Source organism: Microcaecilia unicolor, chromosome 2, assembly GCF_901765095.1.
Source record: "Microcaecilia unicolor chromosome 2, aMicUni1.1, whole genome shotgun sequence".
Lineage (NCBI taxonomy): Eukaryota > Metazoa > Chordata > Amphibia > Gymnophiona > Siphonopidae > Microcaecilia > Microcaecilia unicolor.
This window is the reverse complement of record NC_044032.1, coordinates 304,794,258-304,820,538: the sequence shown is the minus strand read 5'-3', so window position 1 is coordinate 304,820,538 and position 26,281 is coordinate 304,794,258. Positions and strand designations below refer to the sequence as shown.

General features: G+C 47.0%; 1 protein-coding gene across 1 annotated transcript in view; it reads left to right on the top strand.

Annotated features, from left to right (window-relative positions):
- The window catches only part of KDM4C (lysine demethylase 4C), an 865,731-nt gene that overhangs the window by 423,085 nt on the left and 416,365 nt on the right, over window positions 1-26,281 (top strand). Inside the window, exon 9 of the mRNA XM_030194306.1 lies at window positions 25,704-25,897. Coding sequence (XP_030050166.1) covers window positions 25,704-25,897 — 194 coding nt within the window. The remainder of the gene's footprint in view (window positions 1-25,703; window positions 25,898-26,281) is intronic.

Below are 26,281 nucleotides of genomic sequence, written 5' to 3'. Positions count from 1 at the left end.
GTTTACTTTCCTTGCATAAAGATCAGTTACCATATTTATAACAGCTTTCAGCTCGGACCACTGTGCTTCCATTTCACCTATGCCTATCCTTGCCATCAGTTCCTTCTTCAGGTATTCACGCATTTTACCAAAATTAGTATGTCTGAAATCCAATACTTTGAGTTTTGTATGTCCGCACTCTGCTTTTGTCCTTATATCAGACCATGTGGTGTGATGATCACTATTACATAGGTGGGCACCCACACGGCATTGTAAACACTTCCTCCATTTGTGAGCACTAGATCCAGCATCGACCCTTCCCTTGTGGGTTCCATCACCATTTGTCTAAGCAAAGCACTTTGGCAGGCATCCACGATCTCTGCCGACTGGGTGTTCCAATCCACATGAGGCAAGTTGAAATTTCCTAATAATAGCACTTCCCCTTTCATACCAAGCTTTTGAATATCTTCATAAAAAGATTATCGCCCGGTATGGTCACATCCCATTCATGGGAATCATTAAACATGTCTTTGTAATAGCAACAATACCCAAGTTTTTCTCAAACATCAGGGTTTGCAAATCTTGAACCTTTTTACATAGACTATGAGCATTTGTGCTCATTGCTTTCCATGTGCTAAGTGAGTTTGGATGGTTTTCTATATTTACATGACTTATATGTAAATATAGAAAACCATATGTGAGTTTGGTCCTTTGGTTATGCCCAGAGACTGTATTCAGGGACCACTCACATGAAAAATGATTTGTTTTGGAACAAGGGCCAGGACTGACAAATGCTGGGAGGCCGTAGGCAGTTAGTCCACACAGTCAGTAAGTCAGACCACTTCAGTACTGGTGTTCTGCCTCTTAAGGCGTCTGCTTACTTTCTAGCAAAGACAGTAATGTCAGTGTTGGGATTTTGCTGATGAATTAGGTTCATCAACTGTAATACTTTTTGGTTTATTTGTCAGTGTAAACAGTGTAGGCAGCTAGTTTCTGGTTGGATACATGATGGTCCTCAAGAGTCTTGGTGCCGTAAGTACTTTGTAGTTTATTCTTTTAGTCTTGAAGCTGATCCAGAAACCGGTGTAGATGATATGTGGTTCTGGTCATCCTGCTGGAAATATATAACTGAGCTAAGGTGCAACGCTACTCCTTTTGTCCTAAGAATGGGCACAGCAGGTTCCCCTTTCCCACTATCCTAGTCACAGAACAGAGCTTAAGTAGCTTATGACACTCCAAATGATCCTAGGTTTCTCTTGATAAATTGTCCTGACTAGGTTAGCTAGGAATCTCTATTTTCATCTCCTCTATGTGCTTGGGCTTGGATAGCTCTTCCTTCACACACAGGTTATTTGACCAGGGAGGCTAGGAGCCAAAGAGAAAAATTTGAGCTGAGCACAGGGTTCCCTCTAAAATAAATCTCCACTCATTATAATACTGGACACTGTGGAAGCTGCTCCTCTCTAGCAGCCATTGATGTCATCATGGTAAAGTTAAGGGAGTATTTTTTCCCTAGGAGACCAAATGGTTGCTACTCTGGATACTCCTAAAGCAGGACTCTGTGATCTCTACATATGTAATGTGGCGGTTTTGTTTTTGGTAAAACATTGGTTAGGTGTTAATATGGATATTTTGCCTGCATAAAGTATATATGGAAATTATTTTTTCAAAACCTCTGAAGGAAGGTGAAGCTAGTATCTGTTGGTGGGTGTTCTGATTTTTGACAGCAGAATTCCAGTGAGTGATTTATCTTTTGTCAGCAGTGTCCTGTCTTTAGCAGTTTTCTTCACAAATTGTCTGCATACTTCTTGACAGCAGTGATCCTGTCTGCAGTGTTTTTGTTGATAAAGATTTTGGCAGCGGTTTGGGAGCAACGTTAATTGCATTGGTGGTGATGAGCTGCAGATTACATGATGAGTGAGATTGTATTTATTTTTTGATATTGTAGTTCATAAGACTCAATTTTTTAAAATCTTGTATGAAGTGGGCAACTGATAAGTTATGGTCATAACATTAGATTTAACATGCATGTATTGTATTTAGTTTAGGTATTTATTGTATGAGGACTTGATATGGTGATTGTAATAATGCATTTTAGTGTGTGAGTATTGTAGTGTTTTGATATATATATTTGATTTGTAAAATTGTATTTATTAACTTTTCTACACATATATTATTTTACTGTCCCTCTATCACACTATTAAAATAACAAATATTTGTAGGGTGGACACAGTAGCTCATGGCCATAAGACTGGGTTGGATTGTATGGTCGTCTCCTCTTCTTGGGAAGGGCACCAGATGGTAAGAAGGCATTATTCGCAGCTCTTTTGGGGGGAGATAGAGAGAGTTGGAGGAACATTGCAGCCATCACTTTTTAATGACCACTTAGGGTCAGATTCTGCACACATGATTCTATATTACAAAGGGAGTCACAGTAGATGGTCCTCAGCCAAGGACCTCTACTACAAAGGCTGGACAACATAAAGTGGGAAAGGATATAAAATAGTAGCAACCCCGCCCCCCAGGTAGCTGGATATCAAGACTCATGGTGTCATAACTCATCAGAGAATCTAACTGTAATTGAGCTGGAACAGTAGGGTACTGCAGTGGAACAGTAGGATATTGCCAAGCCTATTTTGTACATCCTATATAATAAAACGCACCTCCAACGTTCTGAAGCTGACTCCGTGGCTGAGGCATTCTTGCTCTCTGGCTCCAGGCAGCTACAAAACCGAAGCGTCACGTAGTTCCGGGTACGTTACCAACACCCGGTCTCGCCCTCGCCGCAACGCCACGCCCCCCAGGTTGAACGACAGCAGCACGAGGCCCCGCCCTCACTGCAACGCCACGCCCCCCCAGGTCACCGCCCCCAGGTGTTCAGGCTCGGCCCTTCTCTCTCTATTAGCAATGATCCTGCCCTCATTTCCTGTTTCCGCAATGAGGGCGGGACCAGAGCTAACAGAGAGAGAAGGGCCGAGGCTGCACGCCTTTTAACGCTGCTTTCGACCACCAAAACAGATGATTTTACAAATTTCGAAGGAATGCGGTTGGAACTGGGAGGGAGGGAGAAAGGGAGGGATAACGACCCTAGAACTGGGAGGGAGGGAGGGGGACCATGAAACTGGGAGGGAGGGAGAGGGGGCTCTCAAACTGGGAGGGAGGAGGCTCTCTGGGAGGGAGGGGGGACCCTGAAACTGGGAGGGAGGGAAACCCTGAAACTAGGAGAGAGAGACCCCGAAACTAGGAGAGAGAGAGGGAGGGGGGAACCTGAAACCCGGGAGGGAGGGGATGACCCTGGAACTCGGAGGGAGGGAGGGATGGAGGGGGAGACGACCCTGGAACTCGGAGGGAGGAAGGAAGGACCTTGGAATTCGGAGAGAGACAAGGAGGTAGGGGACGACCCTGGAACTCAGAGGGAGGGAGGAACAACCCTGGAACTCGGAGGGAGGGAGGGGCACAACCCTGGAACTTGAAGGGAGGGAGGGGGATGACCCTGGAACTCGGAGGGAGGGAGGGGGGGCCCATGGCACACACTCATTCTCACACACACACTCTCTCACAGACACACTCGCACCCAGTCTCACTCTCTCTCTGTAACACACACACAGTCGCACATTTTTTTTTGTTACATTTGTACCCCGCGCTTTCCCACTCATGGCAGGCTCAGTGCGGCAGGCAATGGAGGGTTAAGTGACTTGCCCAGGGTCACAAGGAGCTGCCTGTGCCGGGAATCGAACTCAGTTCCTCAGTTCCCCAGGACCAAAGTCCACCACCCTAACCACTAGGCCACTCCTCCATTCACTCTCTCTCTCTCTCACACAGTCAGTCTCACACACACTCTCTCAAACATACACACTCAAAGGAAAACCTTGCTAGCGCCTGTTTCATTTCTTACAGAAACTAGTATATAATAGAGAAAAGGAAAATAAATTGTAAATGATATTTCAAACAATATGCATTCTCAACACATTGGGCTGCATAGATAACTAATAAAAGCTAATATGGATTTTGACTTTCATAGACTTATTTTTTTCCCTTTAGCTAGTAATTCTGTGGGAAGGTGATTACATGAAATTGTTTCCTGAGTATGTTTTGGTTAAGAGGTCCCCTGTTGTCTAATAACTGTTGCATAATTATTTGTGTTCTGGAATATTCAGTACTATAGCTTATTTATTTTGTTAACTGTATTTGTTCTTTAAAAACATTTGCAAGTAGCATTGACATTTATGGGAAAACAATATAATTGAGGATTATATTTTGACTAATAGTCTGGTTAATAATCATGGCTTGCCTAAATTACCTTGTAGTTTACTCCTCGTATTCCATTGAGGATTTTTTAAAATTTCTATTAGAATTGTTCAAGAATGGCTTATGAGGATTATATCCCACTGTGAGTTTAGGCATTTTAATATACTGTTTGCACATTCTTCATAAGCTCAATATACAGCATTCTGATATATTTACAATGTTCCTTTATAGAATTTTTCTCTGTAAATTGTATTGCAATAGTTGATTATTTATATATTAGCTGTGCAAGATCTTAACTCTGTTGTTAATTTGGAAGGGTTTTGTCATTTTTTAATTTATTTGTTACATTTATATCCCATATTTTCCCACCTGTTTGCAGGGTCCAAGACATGTCATGTTTGGTGGGTAGACCAATGATCCATTTAGCCCTGTATAATGTCTTTGGCAGTGCCAAGCCTAATCTAATATCAATAACCAATAGATCCAAATGATAAGAATTTCAACAGGAAATTTATCATTAGTCTGCTTGGCTAATGCTGTTTATGGACCCATGCTTGTGAAACTTCAGTAAACGCTTTTAAAAATTGGCTATGCCACTAGACTTTACCATATTTTCTGGCAACAAATTCTTGTCTTAGCTGAGTACGTAACTAACTTAAATTGATTTTGCATCCCATTACCAGGTTAATGAAGTACCTCCTAGTACAGTTTGAAATAATAATTCTCCGAGGACAAGCAGGTTGCTTGTTCTCACTGATGGGTTGACATCCAACGGCAGCCCCAGGTCCGGAATTCTTCCTAGCAACAAAGTTTGCTAGAGTCCTCGTGCGCACGAGTGCGCGCATCGCGCATGCGCGGCCATCTTCCTGCCCGTCGCGCGAATGGTGCCCCTCAGTCTCTTTTTTTCCCGCGGTCAGGGTGGCTGTTTTTCGGTCACTCTGTGCCTCAGGAGAGAGCCGTTGCGGTTTTTACCGTCTTTTTTCCCTCATTTTCGTGAGTTCGCTTGCTTGTTTTCTTGTTTTAAAAAAAAAAAGTTAAACTTAGCTGCCCTTCTCTTTAGTTTGCGGTAGTTTTTTTGTTTTCGTTTCTTGTGCGTCCCTGTTGGCTGCCCATATGGGGTTTTGTTTTCTCCTTCTTTTTGGCGCCGCAATTTTTCCGTCGATGTCATTGAAGATCACCAGCGGCTTCAAGAAGTGCACTCGGTGCAGCCGGGCAATCTCAGTCACTGATCCACACGCTTCGTGTATTCAGTGTCTTGGGGCGAGTCACCGCCCTGACGCTTGTACTTTGTGTCGTGGCCTTAAAAAGCGGACACAAGCATCGATGGGAGCACCTGTTCCACACTTCGCCCGGTCCTTTGGCGTCGGCAGCGGTACCAAGATTGACGGCGGCGGTGTCGATGTCGGCACCAGAGAGTGCATTGACGTCCGGAGCACAGGTGATGGCTGTCCAGAGACCATATCACACTGGCAGCAGTGGGCCATCAAGTGGGTCTCCACCTGCCTCGAGGACCCCTGCGGTGCAGGCCAATCGGGACCGACCTTCTTCGGACCCGACCCTGAGGAGACGTTTGGATTCAACGTCTTCCTCGTCAGTACCGGTGGGCGTACCGAGACCGTGCTTCGAGCAAAGGCGAAGAAGCACCGGCATCGGTCACCCTCCCGCCACAGTACCGAGAGGTCCGGGACGGCGAAGGATTCGGCACCCATGAAACGTCGTCGCTGGGAGGACCGCTCACCCCTCCTCAGCAGATTCGGGCTTCGACTCCTGCACCGACTCCCCAGCCTTTCTCCAGAGCCACTCTTGACGAGCACCTCGAAGCCATTCTTCTAGGGATCCTGGAAAGGCTGCTGCGATCGTCTGTTCCGGTACCGGCGGTGCTTGCGCCTATGGTACCGTTGATAAATGCGGCGGCTGGCTCCCTGTCTGTGGTGCGGCCTTCGGCGTTGGTGCCGGCGTCGGCTGCCACCCAAATGATCTCCCAGTTGATCTTTATGGAGGGAGCTTCATCGCCGTCGGCATGGGAGTCTACTTCTCGACACCGTCATCGAGGACATCGCTCCTCGGCGTTGAGACGGGCCTGGCTTCAGACTGTGGTCAGAGAGATCGTGTCTGATACCGAGGAAGAGGCCTTATGGGAGGCAGAGGAGGACCCAAGATATTTCTCGGATGAGGAGACTTGTGGTCTTCCTTCTGATCCTACTCCTTCACCAGAGAGAAAGCTTTCTCCCCCCGAGAGTTTGTTTTTCTCGTCTTTTGTCCGGGAAATGTCTACGGCCATTCCCTTCCCAGTGGTCACTGAGGATGAGCCCAGGGCTGAGATGTTCGAGGTCCTGTACTATTCTTCACCACCTAAGGAGTCATCCACTGTTCCCCTACATAATGTCCTTAAGCAGACATTGATGGTGAACTGGATGAAACCACTAACTAATCCCACCATCCCTAAAAAAATTGAGTCCCAGTACCGGATTCACGGAGGCCCGGAGTTGATGAAGACCCAGTTGCCTCATGACTCTGGGGTTGTTGATTCCACTCTCAAGAGAGCCAAGAGTTCTAGAGACTTTGCCTCGGCGCCCCCAGGGTGGGAGTCTAGAACACTGGACTCTTTTGAGAGGAAGGTCTATCATTTCTCTATGCTCGTGGCCAAGATCCAGTCCTACCAGCTCTAAGCGGGCATCCATATGCGGAATAATGTGAAGCAACTGGCGGACTTGGTCGATCAGCTCACTTCGGAGCAGGCCAAGCCTATTCAGGAGGTGGTCAGGCAGCTGAAGGCATGTCGTAAATTCCTGTCCAGGGGTGCATGACACTTTTGATGTTGCGTCTAGGGCCGCTGCTCAAGGTATAGTGATGCGCAGACTTTCATGGCTGCGTGCCTCTGACCTGGAGAATCGAGTCCAGCAGCAGATTGCAGACGCTCCTTGCCGGGGGGATAATATTTTTGGCGAGAAGGTCGAATAGGTGGTAGAACAGCTCCATCAGCGGACACCGCATTCGACAAACTTTCCCACCGGGCGCCTTCAGCATCTACCTCTTCAGGTAGTCGTTTTTATGGGGGTCGGAGGTATGCTTCCTACGCTTACAATAAGCGCAGGTACAATCCTCCTTCCTGCCAGCCTGCTCAGGCTAAGCCCCAGCGTGCTCGTTCACGTCAATAGCGAGCGCCTCAACAGACCCCTGCAGCTCCCCAGCAAAAGCAAGGGACGGGCTTTTGACTGGCTCCAGGCGAGCATAGCCGACTTAAAAGTGTCTGTGCCGAACAATCTACCGGTCGGAGGGAGGTTAAAATTTTTTCACCAGAGATGGCCTCTTGTAATCTCCGATCAGTGGGTTCTCCAAATAGTCTGGCTAGGATACTCCCTCAATTTGATGTCCAAACCTCCAAATTGCCCACCGGGAGCTTAGTCCTTCAGTTTCGAGCACAGGCAGGTATTTGCAGAGGAACTCTCCGCCCTTCTCAGCGCCAATGCGGTCGAGCCCGTTCCACCAGGTCAAGAAGGGCTGCGATTCTATTCTAGGTACTTCCTTGTGCAGAAGAAAACAGGGGGGATGCGTCCCATCCTGACCTAATGGCCCTGAACAAATATCTGATTCGAGAAAAGTTCAGGATGCTTTCCCTGGGCACCCTTCTTCCCATGATTCAGGAAAACGATTGACTATGCTCTCTGGACTTGAAGGATGCTTATACACATATTCCGATACTGCCAGCTCACAGGCAGTAATTTCGATTCTGTCTGGGGACACAGCACTTTCAGTATTGTGTACTGCCCTTTGGTCTCGCCTCCGCGCCTCCTGGTATTTACCAAATGCCTGGCAGTAGTGGCAGCGTCTCTACGCAAGCTGGGAGTGCATGTCTTCCCTTATCTCGACGATTGGCTGGTGAAGAGCACTTCCGAGGCAGGAGCTCAGCAGTCCATGCAGATGACTCTCAAACTCCTGAATAGAGAGTTGCACGGGGACAGAAATCTTATCCATCCCCGCCCGTCCCTGCTAGAATCTCACCCATCCCCACCTGTCCCCACTGGAATCTTACCCATCCCCGCAAAAATTTAACCCATCACAACCCGTCCCCACCCGTCCCCACAAGAATTTAACCCATCCCCGCAAGAATTTAATGGCACATAAAAGAAAATTCTGGTCAGTTCCCTCAGTCTCTCTCTGAATTTGAGCCACATCACTGTAGGCAAGGAAGGAATGGAAGCTGAAACTTAGAACATTCTGGTGTGCACATGTAAGATTTGTCTCTGATTTCTGGCACTGTGCGCTGAGAGGTCACCACATGCACGCGCCAGTAGGTCAGGTGTCAGACCTGAGGTCTGCGCATCAGCCCAGGAGCAGAGCATTAATTGTAACATAGTAGGTGACAGCAAATAAAGACCTGAACGGTCCATCCAGTCTGCCCAATAGTCACACTCATTATCAATTCATGATTAAATCAACAAGTGTGATATTATATACTTGATTATGGTCTTTCTTTGGTGGTTCTGGAACATAGACCATAAAAGTCTATCTGGCCCTATCCTTATGTTCCAACTGCTGGAGTTGCCATTGAAGCCCACTCCACTCTATTTGTCTTTTCATTTCTGGGACACAGACTGTAAAAATCTGTCCAGCACTGTCCTTAGGTTTCAGCCACTGAAGTTGCTGTCTAAGCCCTTTCCAGCCTATCCTAAACCAGACTGCCATATATTAGACACAGACCATGCAAGTCTGCCCGGTATCTGCCCTAGTTAATCACAGCCAGAGTCGCCATCTAAGCGTCACTTGACACATCCACACACATGCAGCCATTTAAGGTTAGGATTTTTATAACTTCCATTTTCTAATTAGAGATCCTCTGTGTTCATCCCAAGTCTTTTTGAATTCCATCATCATTTGTGTCTCTACCACCTCCTTAACAGAAGACTTTCCACATTTGTGCTGTTAAAGCAAGGAGGAGAGGAGGAGGATGAGACAGCACTCAAGGTACTCGGTAGATGAGAGGCTGATGCAGTGCAGCTTACAATTCCACAGGAACCCTGCAGGACCTGCTTCCGTCCCCATGGGAACCCTGCAGAACTGCTTCCGTCCCCACGGCAATACCGCAGAACTGCTTCCGTCCCCACGGGAATACCGCAGAACTGCTTCCGTTCCTGCGGGAATCCCGCGGGTTCCGCGGGATTCCCGCAGACCCCGTTCCCATGCAGCTCTCTACTCCTGAAGCTACTCAGGTTTGTTATCAATTATCCAAAGTCCCATCTTCTTCCAGTCCAACAACTAGAATTCATAGGAGCTCTGCTGGACTCCAAGACGGCTCACGCTTACCTCCCCGAAGCAAGGGCAGGCAATCTTCTGTCCCTCGTTTCATGGGTCAGAGCGTCTCAGCAGATCACAGCTCGGCAGATGTTGAGATTGTTGGGCCATATGGCCTCCACAGTTCATGTGACTCCCATGGCCCGCCTTCACTTGAGATCAGCTCAATGGACCCTGGCTTCCCAGTGGTATCAGGCTGCGGGGGATCTAGAGGATGTTATCCAGCTGTCCACAGAGTTTCTCAATTTCCCTATTGGTGGACAATTCGATCCAATTGGACCATGGGACGTCCCTTTCTAATTCCTCAGCCACAAAAGGTGCTGACGACGGATGCGTCTCTTCTGGGGTGGGGAGCTCATGTCGATGGGCTCCACACTCAAGGAGTTTGGTCCCTCCAGGAAACCGGTCTTCAGATCAACCTCCTGGAGTTGAGAGCGGTCCGGAATGCGCTAAAGGCTTTCAGAGATCGGCTGTCCAATCAAATCATTCAAATTCAGACAGACAATCAGGTTGCCATGTACTACATCAACAAGCAGGGGGGCTCTGGATCTCGCCCCCTGTGTCAGGATGCCGTTCAGATGTGGGTTTGGGCTCGCCGGCATGGCATGTTTCTCCAAGCCACCTATCTGACGGGCGTAAACAACAGTCTGGCCGACAGATTGAGCAGGATAATGCAACCTCACGAGTAGTCGCTGAGCTCGGGCGTGGTATGCAAGATCTTCCGAGCGTGGGGCCCTCGGTGGATCTTTTTGCCACTCAGACCAATCACAAGGTCCCTCAGTTCTGTTCCAGACTTCAGGCCCACGGCAGGCTAGCATCGGATGCCTTTCTCCTACATTGGGGCAAGGGCCTCCTGTATGCATATCCTCCCATACCTTTGGTGGGGAACACTTTGCTGAAACTCAAGTAGGATCATGGAACCGTGATTCTGATCGCTCCTTTCTGGCCGTGTCAGATTTGGTTCCCGCTTTTTCTGGAGTTGTCCCCCGAAGAACTGTGGAGATTGGAGTGTTTTCCAACCCTCATTTTCCAGAACGGGGGCAGGGGGGAGCGCTTCTGCATCCCAACCTCCGGTCCCTGGCTCTCACAGCCTGGGTGTTGAGAGTGTAGACTTTGCCTCCTTGGGTCTGTCGGAGGGTGTCTCTCGAGTCCTGCTTGCTTCCAGGAAAGATTCCACTAAAAAGAGTTACTCTTTTAAATGGAGGAGGTTTGCCGTCTGGTGTGACAGGAAGGCCATAGACCCTCGCTCTTGTCCTACACAGACCCTGCTTGAATACCTTCTGCACTTGAGTCTGGTCTCAAGACCACCTCTGTAAGAGTTCTTCTTAGTGCAATTAGTGCTTACCATTACAGTGTAGAAGGTAAGCCTATCTCTGGACAGCCTTTAGTTGTTCGCTTCATAAGAGGTTTGCTTTTGTCAAAGCCCCCTGTCAAACCTCTACCAGTGTCATGGGATCTCAATGTCGTTCTCACCCAGCTGATGAAACCTCCTTTTGAGCTACTGAATTCCTGCCATCTGAAGTACTTGATCTGGAAGGTCATTTTCTTGGTGGCTGTTACTTCAGCTCGTAGAGTCAGTGAGCTCTGAGCCTTGGTAGCCCATGCTCCATATACTAAATTTCATCATAACAGAGTAGTCCTCCGCACTCACCCTAAGTTCTTGCCCAATGTGGTGTCGGAGTTCCATCTGAACCAGTCAATTGTCTTGCCAACGTTTTTCCCCGTCCTCATACCCGCCCTGCTGAATGTCAGTTGCACACATTGGACTGCAAAAGAGCATTGGCCTTCTATCTGGAGCGGACACGCCCATTCAGACAGTCCGCCCAAATGTTTGTTTGTTTTGATCCCAACAGAAGGGGAGTGGGTGTTGGGAAACGCACCATTTCAAATTGGCTAGCAGATTACATATCCTTCACTTATGCCCAAGCTGGGCTGACTCTTGAGGGTCATGTCACGGCTCATAGTGTTCGAGCCATGGCAGCGTCAGTGGCCCACTTGAAGTCAGCCACTATAAAAGAGATTTGTAAGGCTGCGACGTGGTCATCTGTCCACACATTCACATCTCATTACTGCCTTTAGCAGGATACCCGACGCGACAGTTGGTTCGGGCAGTCGGTGCTCCAGAATCTGTTTGGGGTCTAGAATTCAACTCCACCCCCCTAGGCCCATTTTTTGTTCTGTTCCAGGCTGCACTCTCAGTTAGTTGTTATTTTTCAGGTCAATCTATGTTATGTCCTCGCCGTTGCGAGGCCCAATTGACCCTGTTTGTTGTTTTGAGTGAGCCTGGGGGCTAGGGATACCCCATCAGTGAGAACAAGCAGCCTGCTTGTCCTCGGAGAAAGGGAAAGATACATAAGTGTAGCAGGTATTCTCCAAGGACAGCAGGCTGATTGTTCTCACCAACCCGCCCACCTCCCCTTTGGAGTTGTCTCTTCCCTTGTCTTGCTTTGTAAGTTGACTGAGGGGCACGTTCGCACGACGGGCGGGAAGATGGCTGCACATGCGCGGTGCGCGCACTCGTACGCACGAGGGCTCTAGCAAACTTTGTTGCTAGGAAGAATTCCGGACCTGGGGCTGCCGTCTGATGTCAACCCATCAGTGAGAACAATCAGCCTGTTGTCCTTAGAGAATACCTGCTACAGGTATGTATCTTTCACTAAAGCCCAGCATGGCCGTGTTTTGTGCTTTCCAAGGGCTACATCAGAGGCTATAAAAACTATTAATAACTACATAAAAACATATTAATATAAATCATAAAAACTCATATCACAAATAAAATGGTCAAATCACACAGACCTTAGCCAAAAAAACACATATGTAAGAGAGTATAACAATCATAGTACTAACCAATAAATAATAAATAACTACTCACAACAAACCTACAAATTACCTTACAATATTCATCTGTACCACTGATATCTTCAGATTCTTAGCGGTTTACAATAATTAAAAAAAAAGCAACACAGATTCGCTTGAGAAGCAAAAAACAGAGAATCTTATTCAAGAACTAATTTTAACAAACTTCTTAAAAAATAGGTTTTTACATGTTTCTTCAATAAGAAAAAAAGATAACTCGGCAGCAAAGCAAATATTAAAATCACTCCAAGAGCTCGATGCTTGAACTGTATGCAAGAAGTCTGTCAGACATTTTAAATCTATTTACTCCCTTCATAGATGGAAGGATGAAAAGTGAATTGTGAAATAATGATCTATCGCTATTACTGGAAATAAATTCCATATCATCATTAAATAAATTGGGCATTCACAATTTTGGATCTTATATAGTTAGCAAAAGAATTTGAACATAATCTTCGCCGCTATAAGAAACCAATGTAATTCAACAAAACATGAAGAAATTTTATGCTGCTTCTGTAGTGAAAAAATTAACTAGATTGTAGTGTTCTGGATTGTTTGCAATTGCCAGATAACTTGTCTAGGCACACCCAATAGATAAGATTACAATAGTCCAACTTGGACAAAGCAATGCTTGTATCAATTATTATCTGAACTGCTCAAATTCTAAATACCTTCTTGTGTGTTTTAAATTCACCAAAAGAAAGAAAGAGAGCTCTTAGAGCATTCATTTAGAACATAAGTATTGCCATACTGGGACATATCAAAGGTCCATCAAGCCCAGCATCCTGTTTCCAACAGTGGCCAATCCAGGTTAAAAGTACCTGGCAAGATCCCAAAACAGTACAATACATTTTATGCTGCTTATCCTAGAAATAAGCAGTGGATTTTCCCCAAGTCATTTTAATAATGGCTTATAGACTTTTCTTTTAGGAAGCTATCCAAACCTTTTTTAAACCCCTCTAATCTAACTGCTTTTACTACATTCTCTGGCAACAAATTCCAGAGTTTAATTACACGTTGAGTGAAGAAATATTTTCTCCGTTTCATTTTAAATTTATTACTTTGTAGCTTCAATGTGTACCCCCTAGTCCTAGTGTTTTTGGAAATAGTAATCAAGTGATTCACATCTACCCATTACTCTCCACTCATTATTCTAAAGAACTCTATCATATCTCCCTTCAGCCGTCTCTTCTCCATGCTAAGGAGCCCTACCGTTTTAGTCTTTCCTCATAGGGAAGTCGCCCCATCCCCTTTAACATTTTTGTCGCCCTTCTCTGTACCTTTTCTAATTCCACTATATCTTTTTTGAGATGCAGTGACCAGAATTATACACAATATTCGAGGTGCAGTCATACTGTGGAGTAATACAAAGGCATTATAATGTTCTATTTTTGTTTTCCATTCCTTTCCTAATAATACCTAACATACTATTTGCTTTCTTAGTCGCCGCTGCTGCCGCCGCATACTAAGGAGAGTGTTTCAACATATCACCAATGATAACACCTAGAGTTGAGTCAAGTGATAAATTCTGGTCAACATAAACCCCCAGTATCTTTATAACATAAGAAAGTGAATACTTAGTTTGATCCATCATTATATGGTTCACTAAAGGGTCAGGATTCTTATCAAAAAGAAAAAATGTGGTCTTATCTGTGTTTAACTTGAGTTGATAGCATAACATCCAGGACTTAATCAGTGTTAAATATTTTTGAACAACTGATGATACTGAATTTATCATCAGCATAACTGTAAATGATGTAACCCTCTCTTGTAAGTTCCAAACACAAAGAATGTAAGAAGATATTAAACTGTGTAGGTGACAAAGGAGATCCCTGCAGTACTCCACAAGGATTTCTCCAACTATCCGATAGCTTTCCATTATGTTTTAACTTTATATGACCTAGAAACCAGAAATCTTCTAAATTGCTTCAATATATTACCATCAGTACCTATAATCATTAAGTTTAGAAAGCAAAATATCATAATCCACCAGATCAGAAGCTGATGATAGATCGAACTATAGGATTAAACCTTTACCATTTTGACATAGTATGAGCCGAACAGTGTTATAAATGGGCACAATAACTGTTTCTGTACTATGCCATGTTCGAAGGCCTGATTGGGTAAAGTGGAGAAAATCATGTTGTATCAAGTATGAATTAAGCAGATTACAAACTAAACGCTCCATTAATTTAACGAAAAAGATATTGATGCGACCTGTCTTCATAATGGGTCTTATAATTTCTCCCAATCTTTCTGGAACGAGTCCTAAGATAAGTAAATTTGAATCCAATGAAATAACATAAACGGAAGCTCAAAAAGAGGTGTATTCATCAAAGAAGTTGGAAAAGGGACCAATATATAGTGTGATTTAAAATATTTATGGAACAGTGATTTAAATAATGTCCAATCAATAAGCAGAAAATCTGTCTAATTCCTATCAGTCACTATTTCAAAAGAACTAGTTGTAACCTCATATCTTTCAGTCTGTGTTAAATTTTGAGAATAAGGCTCTAGCTTTTATGAGTTTATCCTGAAAATAAGCTGCCAGTTCAACAGCTGTAGGAGTTACTTCCCACTTCACTCAATTAGATGGTGCTATATCACATAATCTAGTGACAAGTTGGAAAAGAGCTTTTACATTAGATACATCAGTACCAATCAACTTAGAATAGCACAACTTTTCTTTGAGTAATCAAAGCAGTTTTGTAAATAGTGTTTGCCTGTTTCCACTCTCTTTTTAAATCTTGATCACTGGCACTTCCTCTCAACAGGTGTAAGCCAAAAATATCACCTAATGTTAAAATGCTAAGAGCAGAATGTAAAAATCATTGTTAAAGGCCCTTGAATCAATCTCTCTTCACTATATCAAAACTTCTTGCTAGATTATGGCCATGGAAAATAGATAAGCTCAAGAAAAAATTTAGTAAACATACCTTTACTCATTCTAGCACGATAAATGTAACCCATCTGTTCTAATACTTGCTTAAAGGACTGTTCATGTTGGAGTTATACAATAACTTCCACACCTATGTAAAAAACCATATTAGCAGTTTTATTTAATACACAAGGACATGATACCTCACTAAGGAACTATGACTATTAACAAATCATGCCGGCCAACTTAAAATCACTTAATGAGAGCAAAACACCAAACAGCAGCAATTCATGGTGTCTGCCTCATCTATGCTGATACTTGCTCCAAAAGCTGCTCTGTGGGGGTCATAGGTCACAGCATATTTTAATTAGCTAACAAACCTCCTAAAACCCACACTAAATGTGTTTAAAAATGAAATATTAAATCAAAATGGCATGATGCCTCTCTCAGAGATTGTACTTAGTGAAAAACACATAAAAACAACTTTGGGTCCAGGTCCAGCATCTCTTTTCACCTGCTTCGCCGGTCATCCTAAAGCTGCAGTGGGTCATGGCAGAGACAGCGCTGAAAGCTTCCTGTCTGGCCAGCAGGGCCTTTCCTTTGCCACATCCCACCCATAGGAATTTGTGTCAGAGCAGAGGGATGCAGCAGAGGAAGGGTCCCGCCAGACAGATAGCTTTCTCTGCTTCAACCCGCTGCAGCCTTTAAATAACCCTTCCATATCATCAAGCTGATCAATCCATAGACTGGTGGGTTGTGTCCATCTACCAGCAGGTGGAGATAGAGAGCAAACTTTTGCCTCCCTATATGTGGTCATGTGCTGCCGGAAACTCCTCAGTATGTTCTCTATCTCAGCAGGTGGTGGTCACACACAGCAGCAGCTCTGGCTAGGCCTCCAAGCCTAATTTTTAGGTTTTGTTGAGTGCCTGGGGTTGAGGGCTCTTTTGAGCAAGTGCAAACCTGGTGGTGCCAGGTCCCTCCTTTTCTCCCCCCTCCCGCTGGCTCCGTTAAAAAAAAAAAAAAAAAAAATTTTGAACGTCCTTAAAGGCGTTTATTTAAGCGTCTATTGCAGCTACTCACTGGGACACCAGGTCGTTACAACTCGGAGCGGACAGCAGGTAATTTTTACCTTTTTATAGCGGGCAGGGGGTTCCCCGATTCTTCTCCTCGTGGCATATGGCGTCGGAGGGCGAGGGCGCAAAGGGTCGCTCCCCGGGTAGCTTGAGCGCTTCTAGAGGGGATGCGGGGGTCTTAAAGCCTGATTCGTCCTTGTTGGGTGACAGTTTCGTGACCGATGAATGTCCCGGTCCTTCCTCCGGCGTGGCGGTTTTTCCCGCCATAAACGCCCATCCCCCGCTCCTCGCCTCCGCCATCTTGGCCGGCCACGCGGCTCGGACGGCTTCTTCTTGGGCCGCCCTTGAGGTTGGAGACATTAATGCCATGAACGCCCTTAATTTGGGCGACGGCACAGAAGCGGCTAAAGTTAAGAGCCGTTCTTCCCGCGCGGCTCCTTCGCGGAGTTTCGCGCCGGACGCCATTTTGGATGCGCAGCATGTCTCTCCCCCGCTATTGCGAGCGCCGGTTGAGGGTGCGTCTAGGGCTGTTGCCCAGGCTGCGGAAGTGCACAGTCTGGGGGGTTTCTCCCCCGAGTTTGTTTTGCTGCTGCATCAGGCCTTCCTCATGCACAACGCTGCCCCTGCTCCCTCGTCTGGTAAAGAGGTTGAGGTTCCCAGAGGTAAACGCCCTCGGGTTGATTCCCAGGCCTTGGAGGAATTTGTCTCCTCCGATGTAGATGAGGGCAGCGTGTCTGAGGTCTCCCAACGGTCCTTTGCGGATTCCTTGGAGGAGACGGATCCCCGCTCGGATGGAGCGGATGACCCCTCTGCAGCGCGGCTTTTTAGCCCAGAGGATTTGCCCAACCTGTTGTTACAGGCCATGGACACTTTGAAGATTTCCTCTCCGGAGGACGTCTCTCCCTCAGCCCCTGTTGGCTCTGCCATTATGCTGGGGACGAAGCGCCCGCCTAGAACCTTCCACGTGCATGATGCCATGCACACCTTAATTTCGGCTCAATGGGATGTCCCAGAAGCGAGCCTTAAAGTGGCTAGGGCTATGTCCCGCCTCTATCCTTTGGCTGTGAGTGAACGTGAGGCCTATCTGTGGCCTACCGTGGATTCTTTAATCACTGCGGTGACTAAGAAAACGGCGTTGCCGGTGGAAGGTGGCACGGCCCTAAAGGACGCCCAAGACAGAAGATTGGAGGCGGCCTTAAGGTCGTCCTTTGAGGCGGCTGCTTTAAGTTTGCAGGCCTCAGTTTGCGGCTCCTATGTGGCCAGGGCGTGCCTGACTATGGTGCAGCGGGCTTCCCCCTCGGATCATTCCTTGAGGGCTGATTGGCCGGCCCTGGAATCGGGCTTAGCCTATTTGGCAGACTTGCTGTATGATGTCTTGAGGGCCTCAGCGAAAGGCATGGCTCAGACAATCTCTGCGCGGCGGTGGCTTTGGCTGAAACATTGGTCTGCGGACCACGCCTCTAAATCCCGCCTGGCTAGGTTGCCTTTTAAAGGCAAGCTGCTCTTTGGGGTCGAGCTGGACAAAATCGTGACCGATCTCGGCACGTCTAAGGGCAAGAAATTACCAGAGGTCAGGGCTCGGGCTACTACTCGTCCCGGTACCTCCAGAGGACGGTTGCAGGAAGCCCGTCGGTACCGCCCGGGCAAGTCGGGTTCCTCTGCCCCCTCTTCCTTCAAGAGGAATTTCTCCCCCAAGCAGCATTCCTTTCGCAGAGACCGCCGTCCCGGAGGTGCTCCCTCCGGTCCTCCCCCAGGGTCTCGTACCCAATGACGGGGTCTTGGTCCACGCCCCAGTGCAGATTGGAGGACGGCTGTCCTCGTTTCTGGGCGAGTGGACCACAATAACTTCAGACGCGTGGGTGCTGGAAGTCATCAGAGACGGCTACAAACTAGAGTTCTGCCGACCCTTAAAAGACGGGTTTGTACTCTCTCCCTGCAAGTCTCCGGTCAAAGCTGTGGCAGTGCAGCAGACCTTGGACAATCTGATCCGCCTGGGCGCGGTCGTTCCGGTGCCAGAAAGTCAGCTTGGCAAGGGACGTTACTCCATTTACTTTGTGGTACCAAAGAAAGGAGGTTCTGTCCGGCCTATCCTCGACCTCAAAGGGGTCAATCGGGCCTTGAAAGTGCGGCACTTTCGCATGGAGACTCTCCGCTCTGTTATAGCGGCAGTGAAGGCAGGAGAGTTCCTGGCATCCTTAGACATCAAGGAAGCGTACCTGCATATTCCCATCTGGCCTCCTCATCAACGCTTTCTGCGTTTTGCAGTCCTGGGACGACACTTCCAGTTCAGAGCCCTCCCTTTCGGGTTGGCTACTGCTCCGCGGACCTTTTCCAAAGTAATGGTGGTCATCGCGGCCTTCCTACAAAAGGAAGGGGTACAAGTCCATCCTTATCTGGACGACTGGTTGATCCGAGCCCCCTCTTATGCAGAGTGCGGCAAAGCTGTGGACCGGGTAGTTGCTCTTTTGAGCTCCCTGGGATGGATCATCAACTGGGAGAAAAGCCAGCTGCGCCCGACTCAGTCCCTGGAGTACCTGGGAGTTCGATTCGACACCCAAGTGGGCAGAGTGTTCCTGCCAGACAATCGGATTGTCAAACTTCAGGCTCAGGTGGACCAGTTCCTAGTAGCCTCTCCCCTTCGGGCTTGGGACTATGTGCAGCTGTTGGGCTCTATGACGGCCACGATGGAAGTTGTGCCCTGGGCCAGGGCTCATATGAGACCACTTCAACACTCTTTGCTGCAGCGCTGGACTCCGATGTCGGAGGATTATGCTGTGCGCCTTCCCTTGGACCCAGCAGTGCGCAAGGCGCTGAGCTGGTGGATGCAGACAGACAAGTTGTCTGCGGGAATGCCTCTGGTGACCCCAGAGTGGATTGTCGTCACGACGGACGCCTCGTTGTTGGGCTGGGGAGCCCACTGCTTGGGAAGGACAGCGCAGGGGCTCTGGTCTCCTGCAGAGGCAAAGTGGTCTATCAACCTCCTGGAACTCAGAGCCATTCGGTTGGCGCTTTTGGAGTTCATCCCGGTACTGGTGTTGAAGCCTGTACGGGTCCTGTCGGACAATGCCACGGCTGTGGCCTATGTCAACCGCCAGGGAGGTACCAAGAGCGCCCCTCTAGCCAAGGAGGCCATGAATCTTTGCCAGTGGGCGGAAGCGAACCTGGAGCAGCTTTCAGCGGCCCACATTGCCGGAGTCATGAATGTCAAGGCGGACTTTCTCAGTCGCCATACCTTGGAGCCCGGAGAGTGGCAGCTATCTGCTCAGGCGTTCTTGGACATCACGAAGCGCTGGGGCCAGCCGAGCCTAGATCTGATGGCGTCATCGGCCAATTGCCAAGTGCCGCGCTTTTTCAGCAGAGGACGGGACCCTCGATCCCTGGGAGTAGATGCTCTTCTCCAACAGTGGCCGACACAAGAGCTTCTCTATGTGTTCCCGCCCTGGCCCATGTTGGGCAGGGTGCTAGACCGGGTGGCAAAGCATCCCGGCAGGGTAATCCTGGTGGGTCCGGATTGGCCCAGGCGTCCCTGGTATGCGGACTTGATCAGGCTCTCAGTCGACGATCCTCTGCGGCTGCCAGTGGAGCAGGGCCTGTTACATCAGGGTCCCGTGGTGATGGAGGATCCCTCCCCCTTTGGTCTTACGGCCTGGCTATTGAGCGGCAGCGTCTGAGGAAGAAGGGCTTCTCAGACAAGGTCATCGCCACTATGCTGAGAGCGAGGAAGCGCTCTACTTCTACTGCTTACGCCAGGGTTTGGCGTATCTTTGCAGCGTGGTGTGAAGCAGGCTCACTTTCTCCCTTCACTGCTCCAATTTCTTCAGTGTTGGCGTTCCTGCAAGAAGGTCTGGAGAAAGGCCTGTCGCTCAGTTCCCTTAAAGTCCAGGTAGCGGCTCTGGCTTGCTTCAGGGGCCGCCTGAAGGGTGCTTCCCTGGCTTCGCAGCCAGATGTGGTGCGCTTTCTCAAGGGAGTTAATCACCTGCGCCCTCCTCTGCACTCAGTGGTGCCTGCGTGGAATCTCAACCTGGTACTAAGAGCATTGCAGAAGCCGCCTTTTGAACCCTTGTCGAGGGCATCTCTGAAAGACCTGACGTTGAAAGCAGTCTTTTGGTGGCTATCACTTCAGCCAGAAGAGTTTCCGAGCTCCAGGCGCTCTCATGTCGAGAGACTTTTCTGCAGTTCACTGAGGCAGGAGTGACTATTCGCACAGTGCCTTCCTTCCTGCCCAAGATTGTTTCTCGCTTCCATGTGAATCAGCAGCTCTGTCTCCCTTCCTTTCGTAGGGAGGACTACCCAGAGGAGTACTCTGCTCTTAAATATCTGGATGTGAGACGAGTCATCATCAGATACTTGGAAGTGACCAATGATTTCCGGAAATCGGATCATCTGTTTGTCCTGTTTGCAGGTCCTCGTAAGGGTCTGCAGGCTGCTAAGCCTACAGTGGCAAGATGGGTCAAGGAAGCCATTGCAGCGGCTTATGTGGCCGCGGGGAAGGTGCCGCCTATCCAGCTGAAGGCTCACTCCACGAGAGCTCAGGCGGCCTCGATGGCAGAGGCCGGATCCGTCTCCTTGGAAGAGATATGCAAGGCGGCAACTTGGGCTTCGGCTCATACATTCTCCAAGCATTACCATTTGACTGTGGCTGCACGGGCGGAGGCCCGGTTTGGAGCTTCAGTGTTGAGGTCAGGGATTTCAATGTCCCGCCCTGGGTGAGTACTGCTTCGGTACATCCCACCAGTCTATGGATTGATCAGCTTGATGATATGGAAGGTAAAATTATGTATAATCATACCTGATAATTTTCTTTCCATTAATCATAGCTGATCAATCCATAGCCCCTCCCAGATATCTGTACTGTTTTTATTCTGGTTGCATTTCAGGTTCAAGTTTAGTCTTCAGTTACTTCAGAAAGACTTCGTGTTCAAGTTTTTTCACTTGGATTCTTCAAGAGTTAAGACGAGTTTGTGTTACAGTGAGCTGCTGCATTCCTCTCCCCTCCGTTTTACGGGGCTGGATTGAGACTTAAAATTCTGCCGGCACTCCCTCCCGCTTCGTGCGGCTGTAGGGCAGCTTTGTACCCCTCCCGCTTCGGCGGTGTTAGGGTCAGTCAGCTCCTCCCGCGGTTGCGGTTGCAGGATAAGCCAGATCCCCCCGCATCGGCGGGTGTGGTGTCCCTCCCCCACTCCGCGGGGATGAGCTGGACGGATTCCCCTCCCCCACTTGTGTGGGGATGAGCTGGGTTAATTCCCCTCCCCCGTTTCGGCGGTGGTGAGCTGGGCAGAGTGTCCCTTCGTGGGTGTAATTCTCTAAGTGCTGAGTCCTGCGGATGGAGCTTTGATATCGACATACTGAGGAGTTTCCGGCAGCACATGACCACATATAGGGAGGCAAAAGTTTGCTCTCTATCTCCACCTGCTGGTAGATGGACACAACCCACCAGTCTATGGATTGATCAGCTATGATTAATGGAAAGAAAATTATCAGGTATGATTATACATAATTTTACCTTACCCTCCCCCAAACTCACATGACTCACCTGCAGACTATTTGCAACACAACAGTGTGCCGTGGCACATCGGTTGAAAATTGCTGCTCTAAGGCCCTTTCAGATACTTCACATCTGTTTCTTTAATTGGTGTTGTATCTGTATCATACTTCAGCCAGGGTAGGTGCAAAGCTTTTAGATGCCTGGTTTTCGAGTTTGGCATCCATTTGGGCTAAAATGTTCTGCTATCCAGGTTCAGCAATCTGGAAGGAAGGTATAAGGAGCTTAAGGATGAACAACATTTAGGTAAAAATTCAAAGCATAGTCTTTTATTCAGGTATATGGGGAAATTGTTTAATCTGTTAGGAAAGGCTTTAGGTTAGGGGACGAGAAGGCCGGCCATTTTCCGACACAAATCGGGAGATGGCCGGCCATCTCCTAAACCCGGCCAAATCGGTATAATTGAAAGCCAATTTTGGCCGGCTTCAACTGCTTTCCGTCGCAGGGCCAGCCAAAGTTAAAGGGAGCGTTTTGGCGGGGTACGGAAGGCGGGACAGGGGCGTGGTTATGAGATGGCCAGCTTCGGCCAATAATGGAAAGAAGAAGGCTGGCTCTGATGAGCACTTGGCCGGCTTTACTTGGTCCATTTATTTTTAGGACCAAGCCTCAAAAAAGTGCCCCAACTGACCAGATGACCACCGGTGGTCGATCACCTCCTCTTACTTCTCCAGTGGTCACCAACCCCCTCCCACCCCAAAAACATTTTTTAAACATTTTTGTGCCAGCTTCTATGCCAGCCTCAAATGTCATACCCAGCTCCATCAACATCAATATTTGTAAATAGAGTACCCTCAGATATTTTTCCACTATTACTGCAGACAATAAAGCTGCTACCAAGTGGTATAGCACTTCTTTCATCGGGTTACTCTAAGATTCCCTGGAGCAGTTTTAGTGGGTGCTGCAGTGGACTTCAGGCAGGCGGACCCAGGCCCAGCCCCCCCTACCTGTTACACTTGTGGTGATAAATGTGAGCCCTCCAAAACTCACCCGAAACCCACTGTACCCATATGTAGGTGCCCCCCTTCACCCATAAGGGTTATGGTAGTGTTGTACAGTTGTGGGGAGTGGGTTTGGGGGTTTTGGGGGGGCTCAGCACACAAGGTAAGGGAGCTATGGATCTGGGAGCAATTTATGAAGTCCACTGCAGTGCCCCCTAGGGTGCCCGGTTGGTGTCCTGGCATGTGAGGGGGACCAGTGCACTACAAATGCTGGCTCCTCCCAAGACCAAATGCCTTGGATTTGGCCGGGTTTGAGATGGCCGCCATTAGTTTCCATTATCGGCGGGAAACCAATGGCAGCGATCTCTAATGCCGGCCCAAATGTTGAGATTTGGCCGGCCCTGACCGTATTATCGAAATGAAAGATGTCCGGCCATCTTGTTTCGATAATACAGTCGGGTATGCCGCTTTCCGTGGCCAGACTTGGAGATGGCCGCCCATATAGATGGCCGGCCCGGTTCGATTATGCCCCTCTATGTGAAACTGATATGTTCAATTCAAATCAGTTCTTGCATACCATTTATATTTCCCCTTTCCAGGGTTCAGTGCAGTTTACATTCTAGGTGAAGCAAAAGTAAATAATGTTAGTGTGAGGTTTATTAAATGTGTGATGACATTTAACAAATTTTATATAATGCATTGTGATGCTTATGGGCAAGAAGCAGTATAATCAAATACAATAGACCAGATCAGTTGGAGAAGTATCCCTTTTTTTTTTCACCTGCCAAGTGTCATTTTCTCAGGTTGGAGATTTTCCATTGCAGCCCTTGGCCTTCTGAATGGAAAATGGAAAATGTCCTAGATTATCAGGAAAATTGCTATAATCAGGAATAAAAGGTGCATTGCCTGTTACACATCATTTTCATTAATATACCTGTTATCGCCATCATTTGTAAATTTGGTGTTACAAAAGCTCTCCTCCACCTCATTTCTTTTAGTTTTTTGTGATAATTTACAAGTCTCCCCCCCCCCCCCCCCCACACACACACTTCCCTTAGTTTTTAGTGATAATTTGCATGTCCTTCTGTCCTCTTTGGGTTTTGTTGTTGTTGTTGTTTGTTTTTTAAATCTACTCTCCTCTCAAGATTTTCTGCACCATCCTTATAAAACTGTATCAGCCTATGCCTTATATAAAATTGTTTTTGCTTTGCCAATATTCTGTTTTATTACTGGATAATGTTTATTCACACCCTTCAATTTTTGGAATCCTAGTAGAGTTGCTTTAACATTATCACTCCTTAGCTCTCTCAAGAGCCAAGATCCTAGTCTTAGTGTAGTTCAGGTCAAAGTTTAATATTTATTCACATAATACATGGTGCCTTCCAGGTCTGTAATTTTGTTAACAAAACTTTAATATATGCAGTCATAACTCTTTAACTTGATGCTCTATTCCTTTTGTGCTGTAAGGTTTTCCCATGATTAATTTATTTTGACAGCTATCTTTCCTCAGCTTTTTGCGTGCTATTGCCTGTAAACAGTCTCTCTTATTTTGAGCTTTATCTCTTTAAGACTTTTTTTTAACTTCACCTCTTTTTCAGCGTAGAGCAAAGCATTTATGCCCCTTCCACATTTCTGTAATGTTGATCAAAGTAGCAGTTGAACATTTGTACATAGGAAATGGAGACCAAGGGAATTAAAATGAGCTTTAATGAAAAATTGTGCCTGCTAATTGTTGTAAATATATGTAAACTCAGATGATTATCTATAGCATTAGAACAAGTTGGCTCTCTCTGTTACTGAAGTGCAGAATGTGCTTGTGCACCCTACCAGAATGGGACAGATGGGTTATGGGCTATGTAAAAGAAGAGCTGCAGTTCCATGGGAACAGTATTGAGGGCTGAGGTAGAGGGAGAAAGGGGGAGGACAAAGAGACAATACTGAATGATAGGGAAAGAACAGAGAGAGAGAGAGGATGCCTTGGGATGGAAGGAAGGAAAGAAGGGAGAAGAGTGCTGTGGGATAAGAAGAAAACGGGGGAGAGAGAGAACCTGGAGAGGGAAAAGGAAGGGGAAGAGAGAATGTGCAAGGGGGGATGGAAGAGAGAGAGAGAGAGGAGGGGGATCGGAAGGAAGGAAGATGTAGTATGCACTACTACTACTACTATTTAGCATTTCTATAGCGCTACAAGGCATACGCAGCGCTGCACAAACATAGAAGAAAGACAGTCCCTGCTCAAAGAGCTTACAATCTAATAGACAAAAAATAAATAAAGTAAGCAAATCAAATCAATTAATATGGACGGGAAGGAAGAGAGGAGGGTAGGTGGAGGCGAGTGGTTACAAGTGGTTACGAGTCAAAAGCAATGTTAAAGAGGTGGGTTTTCAGTCTAGATTTAAAGGTGGCCAAGGATGGGGCAAGACGTAGGGGCTCAGGAAGTTTATTCCAGGCGTAGGGTGCAGCGAGACAGAAGGCGCGAAGTCTGGAGTTGGCAGTAGTGGAGAAGGGAACAGATAAGAAGGATTTATCCATGGAGCGGAGTGCACGGGAAGGGGTGTAGGGAAGGACGAGTGTGCAGTAGGAAGGTATAGGAAGAGTGTGTGTGGTTCGGGGGAAAGGAAAGAATGACTGTGGGATTTGGAATTTAGGTTTGGGAGTAATATGGGCCCTCATAAATATTTTGTTGGTATCTGCTAATAACTATTTAAATACCAACTATTTGGGGAGAGAACAATATCCATGTACCCTTTCGAGGAAAAAATAGTTAAAGAAAAGAGGATTCAAAATTTTAAACATTACCATTTCATTGACTATAAGTAGAAGGCCACTTGATCATTTGTTGATTGTATGAAAGATGCTGTTCTCACAATATATCTTTGATATTTTTTCTCTCCTTTCAGTGCTCTTGTAGTAATGACATGGTAAAAATATCAATGGATATCTTTGTGAAGAAATTTCAACCTGACAGATACCAGCTTTGGAAACAAGGGAAGGATATATGCAATATTGATCACACAAAACCTGCTTCTGAAGTAACTCCAGAGGTGAAGGCCTGGCTACGAAGAAGAAGAAAATCAAGACTATCTTACAAAGGGTAACTATTTTAAAACTACAGACAAATTAGTTTTATTAATACCCTCCAGGTTTCTTTCATACTAGAAAGAACAACTTGGGAGCATCAATATGAAGGATGCTTGGGAAGAAGAGGGAAAAGGACCAGCCACAGAAAGGCAAGCATTGGAAAGAGGAATTGAGCAGGTTACTATGCAAGGCCGTGCCTCTTATCCAAATTCTATCCCCTGAATCATAAAAAAAAACCAAACACTAGGAAGATGTACTCATGGAAAAACATTTTTATTTCAGCTTTCACTTGGGCTTTCATTCATGTTCTTGGAGGAAGAACTGGAAGTATCAGCCTCAGTGTGTACTTGCTCTGGCTTTCTTTGAGCACTCCCATAGGAGTAAATTGTTTTTATCT